Below are 5386 nucleotides of genomic sequence, written 5' to 3'. Positions count from 1 at the left end.
GCACCCTTCCCATACAAAGTTGTCAATAACAGGCGGCTGCGTCTGGTCACTGAGATTTATTTCATTGACGCTTGAAGCCATACATGTCCATTGTCGACAAGAGCGACGAACGAAGTTGACTCCCGCAAACTAAGTTCCTTTTTCTTTTTTACTTCTCCGCTTCGCGAGTTGAACGTGAATGACCCAAAGGGGATTGCGCTCCTTCTTCCTCGTCTGCTGGCTCATTTAAGTCACTGAAGCCACCGTATTTCCAGCGACTAAGTTCTTCCTTGCCCGAGTCTGCAGCCGCAAGACGCCCTACTGCCGGCAGATAAAATCTTCAGATAAGACGTCTTCAGACCTGCAAATGTTTTCACTCCAGCTCTTGGTTCCTCACTAGTTCGTCATTGGGTCCCCACATGGTTTAACACTGGCTCCAAGGAGCTTCTGCAGCGCGGAGCAAAGAGCTATGAATTCACTGTCGCGGGTCCTTGGGGGTCGGCACAAGGTCCTCACACGGTTTAACACTGGCACCAAGGAGCTTCTGCAGCAACTCTACACAGAGAGCAGGGAGCTATGCAATGGGTTTGCTGTCGCGGGTCCTTGGGGTCGGCACAAGGCCAGGGCTTGTTCCTTTCGAGTCGGCACCTCGGGCTGAGGCACTCTCCGGGACCTGACGTCGTCACGACCGCGCACCTCGTCTCCAGCCTCCCTGCCAGCAGGAGCGCCGCTCTGAGGCCTGTGCCGAGCGCTACGCTGGTGAGCACGCAGCCCGGCCAACTGACTGTAGGCACGCTGGCACACCAGGCATTTGTACGGTCGCTCACCTATTGGAAACGGAAATGGTAGCAGATTGAATTCCCAAATTCAATATATTGCACTGCTAAGCGTTTGCCCAATACTGTGTGCATGTTTTGAATTGCGCTATAAAGTTTATTGAAATAAATTTAATCATTGTCACAAAAGTTACTGTGCGTGCAAAAAAATTCCATACATTAAAAATACTACTATTTTCGCAGTCACTTTCGTTTGACGTTAATAAAGAGAAGTTTCTTTAGGAGTCGCAGAGAGCCCGGCATGAGATTGACTCTCTAGTCCGCTGCTTTTTGTCGGGATAAAGTGAATTAAGTGAACAGAAAGAGGGTTAAGAGAAAGCGGTGACGAAGTGAACAGAAAGTTGTGAATGTATAATCTTTCAGTGGACTTTCACAGCCTCGAGTTAAGTCCCGTGCTGTGCAGAAATTCAAATAATGTACAAATTGTTTCGCCACTCAATTTGTGGTCCGCAAGGCTAGTGTCCCAGAAATACTTCTTCAGTAAGCGGTCGATTGCCAATTTTGGATAGATAATGAGCCAACATCTTCCGTTCATGAGGCTAGCACAAAGGGCCTAGCGCACTATTTCCCGTACGCGCCAACACAGTCGGGACAGCAGGCACGTTGAAGTGGAGCAATATAATGTTCGGTAAATGCGTTAAGAGAATTAGTTATTCGCAAACATAAGGAAGAATGTAGATTGAGAGAGCCTTCTCGGGAGACGTGAAGATGAATTGCAACTGTCAGGGTCAGCATATGCCGGTTCTATACAGATGAATCTGACTTACTAAACCTCGATATAAATTCGACGATCTTGAGTTGATTCACTGTTCATGCTTTTTATTTTGAAAATATGAGTTATTTTAGGAAACTCTTTTGATTATATTAACGACACTGCTTTTGTATGTATGTGAGTGTGTGTGTTCGTGTGAGATAGATAGATAGATAGATAGATAGATAGATAGATAGATAGATAGATAGTAGATAGACCGAATCGAGGAGCTCACTTAGAGTGGCTGACTGCTTTGCTTATTGAATAGGCGACCGTGTTTTTCTCCAACTTTTCTTCTCGCACTTCGTCTTTTCTTTGGATCCTCCATAAAAAAAATAAACCTCATACGTGAAGTTGGAATACAGAATGAATAACGAATGAACTTTCGTTACATTTTAGCAATAAGACGTCACTTTACAGAAAGAAGTTAATTCTTACGTTTCATGCGTAAACGCGTTTGTTTATTTCAACTAATATAAAAGAAGGGGCTGTGTAGTGCCCAGTCTTTTTTTTTTCGTTTGCACTTTCGCTGGAAAGCGTCGCCTCACTGACGAATAATAATTCACCAAGAAAGCGAAAACAGCGGTTTCCTGCATTCACTCAGCACGTCGACTGCTACCAGGAAGGGGAAGCCAGAAGGCGCACAATAGCTGCGCGGTCCTTTGTTCAAAGATGGCAGCGCCCATGCATCGGCACTGTAAGAGGTCTATAGGCCCAATAATCACTTCTACGCATACATAACCTTCTGACATGAAGTATTGGCTATTGAAACGTATCGTTCAGTACAATATAAAGCACATGTTTTGATGTGTTCTATATAATACCATTATTACGTGATTTCGTACACAAAGTTTGCCATTGGTGGGACTGAAAATGTTTTTCTCTCTCTTTCCATTCATTCATTTGTGTTCTTCAAGTTGTCGGGCGTGGTGTGTAGGGGTGCTTGTCTTTTTCGTTTTATGGAGTTCGTATCCTTGCTCTGCAGTTTGCCCTACGTCATGGTTCTCGCGGTCACCTAGCGTATCAAATAAGGCACTCTAACCACCATTGCAAGTGCTCCAAAACGGACGTCTGTTTACTGCCGAGCAACTGTACAATTGTCGGTAACGACAATTGACGGTAACGACTGATGAGCTGTGCTCTCGGCTCATCAGTAATTCTGGGTATGCCTACATCGCCATCGTAACGGATGCTGCGCCACTGCTTTACTTATTTCCTCGCCCCATCACACTCTGACAATGTAATCCATCAAGTTTCACCAGCTCCCGCCTGCATTCACATGAACATTACTTGGGACTTCGCCTGCCACCCGGATTCTCCCGTCGCGGAAGAACTTTATTGTGTTACTTACGAGTTCTTATTCATTCCTCGTCGGAATCCCCACTATAGTGCCGCAAGCAATTTTGGTTGATGAAACAATAGCACCTTTTGTGTCCCACAACTCATCCTTCGACACTCAACCATGTGTTGTAGTTTCAGCCGCTTAGATGACAAACCGATCTTGGAGGAAACGTTTAAGGGTCCATAGCCTAAGCATTCTTCCATACACAATGCCACAAAATGGATTTATGAAGGCGACTGGTGTGTGCGACCACCTACGACTGCTAGTCAACAAGCCTCTGCGACTAAGTTCTTACTGATTGCCTCTTCCTTTAAAATCTATTTTCCTATACCTACCTTTCCCCTCTCTTAAGTGTTTAAGGTGTAATGATTTCGGTCTTCCTAAGTCAACGAGGGGTTGTTTACCCGGGAATGCATTTGTACTTGCACGGTTCGAATTATTGTGGCCACCACTGAGACTAATTCGCAGTGGGGAAAAGAAACAACGAAGCCGATTGTTAACAAGACATGAACATATAATTAACACAAACTGTCACACACACAAACTAACTAACCAAGGTACTAAGACTAATATAAACGTTCATGCACTTTTAAATGTTCTCTCACAATAAAGAATTATATATAACAGTAAAGTTCGTGACCGGTCACAATTATTTGGTAGCGTCGGTGCAGCGCTGTACGGGGCGGCGTTGCGACGGCCAGTCAGATGCAGTGCGTCGGTCGCGTGAGTACAAGACGATAAGACACTACTTGCGTCTTGACGATCGTCCGCAGCTCGGCCAAGAAGTCGCAGGAGGAAAGCAGGAAGGGCTTGCCTACAGCACAATGTCACTGCAGGACCCACGGACACCAAAGGCTGGGGGTAGAACAGAGGCCGGATCGTCGCTGAAGTCATGAAACTCGGGCCCGCAGCCCGACAGCTTCGCTTCTCCGCCCGGCGCTCCCGAAGTCTTGAGACTCGGACCCACAGTCCGACAGCCTCGCTTCTCCGCCCGGTGGTCTTGAGGTTCGGACCCGGAGCCCGACAGCCTCGCTTCTCCGCCCGGTGGTCTTGAGGTCTTGAGGTTCGGACCCGGAGCCCGACAACCTTCCTTCGACCACTCCGTGCACCGGCCTTTCTTCTTTTTCGAACGCCGCCTTCCTTCTCTTCTTCTGCTCCCTCTTCCAGCACCCGTGTATCTTCGTGATTGGCTGTTGGCCGAGGTGCCGCGTCAGGCGAGCTCGCCCCGAATCCCGCCATTATTTTTCTTATTTTATAGCCACTGGCCGTCGGCCGCACCAGACACGCGCACATAAGTCTTTGTACATGACATAGGGGTAGGCAACCGAGCACGGTTTTACTTAACCTAGCTGCGTTTAGTTGTTGCGTGTTTTCAAGATTGAATAGGCGGGCTGCGACGCGCATGCTCACCGGTGTGCAGCCGCAGATGGTTCCTCAGCGTCGAGGACTGGCTAAAAGAGCGGCCGCAGAACTTGCAGGCGAAGGGCTTCTCCAGCGTGTGTGTGCGCATGTGCGAACGTAGGTTGCTTCGCGAGTTGAAGCCCCGCCTGCACACCACGCACTTCAGCCGGCCTGAGCCGCCACTGGGCGCCGTAGACGAGCCGTAGCTGCCGCTGCCGCTCCCGTTGACGCACGAGCGAGGGCCGCTGGTGCCGTCTGTCAGAAATGGAAACGTCACATGCTAAGCACGCTTGGGCAGAGACGTGGTGTCCTATTTTGCATGAGTCGCTTCGGTCATAATACATTTAGTGGCCAATGCATTTCAGTGGCTAATGCTTTCAGAACGCCAATGCATTTCACCGCAAGTTCGGGAATTAATATCTAGAAACTGGTGTCATCCTGAGCATTAATTCAAAGTGGATCCGCCTTGCGAACTTCACGGCTACAATTTGTAAATTTCAATATTGGCTATCAGGTAATTAGTCAAAATTTAATTAGTGAATTTTTGTTAATTACTTCATTAAGCATTTCAATTTCTTGTGCAAGTAATGTCCGCCTCTTCGAGCAGACCAGCTCATGAACTAGAATTGTACTATCTGCCACAGGCAACCTTTAAGAATTTTTGAAAGTATTCGCTGCAGCACCCTGTATATGAAAGTGCACTTAGTGTAGCAAGTTGACTTTCATGCGCTTTATTTATTTTAAATCCTGTTTGACAAATAGAGGTGGAAAGAGTGTGGCGACGGCGCCTGTTCACGTGGTCTGCGCTTCTGTGGTTATAACGTCACGCGCGTCGGAGGTGCCGGCGCGGCTGCAGCAGTAGTTGCGACAGATGCATGGGAGGTGCGGTGACCGCAGCGACACTTGTGTCGGCGTAGTGTGATGCCGTACGAAAAACAAATGTATGGTTTCATAAAGTATGCAGCCCATGTATGCAGCCCATGGGCGCTATAACGTAAAATGATTCCAAACTGTTTTGATTCCAAACCTCTGACGTCAAATGTACGCAACCACCGACGCAAGCATTGGGCGGTGACC

General features: G+C 47.7%; 1 protein-coding gene across 1 annotated transcript; it reads right to left on the bottom strand.

The window, feature by feature from the left end:
* Positions 1-502: 502 nt before the first annotated feature.
* LOC119435019 (PR domain zinc finger protein 12) lies at positions 503-4583 on the bottom strand. The gene is made up of 2 exons (XM_037701993.2): positions 4319-4583; positions 503-806 (listed from the first exon to the last, which is right to left on the bottom strand). Exons 1-2 carry the CDS (start codon positions 4416-4418, stop codon positions 535-537), a joined length of 372 nt encoding a protein of 123 aa, XP_037557921.2. The 5' UTR covers positions 4419-4583; the 3' UTR covers positions 503-534.
* Between the last annotated feature and the right edge of the window lie 803 nt (positions 4584-5386).

This window comes from Dermacentor silvarum, unplaced genomic scaffold, assembly GCF_013339745.2.
Source record: "Dermacentor silvarum isolate Dsil-2018 unplaced genomic scaffold, BIME_Dsil_1.4 Seq379, whole genome shotgun sequence".
Lineage (NCBI taxonomy): Eukaryota > Metazoa > Arthropoda > Arachnida > Ixodida > Ixodidae > Dermacentor > Dermacentor silvarum.
This window is presented reverse-complemented; position numbering and strand designations above follow the sequence as displayed.

Coding starts and splice junctions, on each gene's coding strand:
- LOC119435019 (XM_037701993.2), bottom strand. CDS start 4,418: ATGCGCACACACACGCTGGAGAAGCCCTTCGCCTGCAAGTTCTGCGGC. Junction 807..4,318: donor CCATCTGCGGCTGCACACCG/GTGAGCATGCGC, acceptor CGTTTCCAATAG/GTGAGCGACCGTACAAATGC.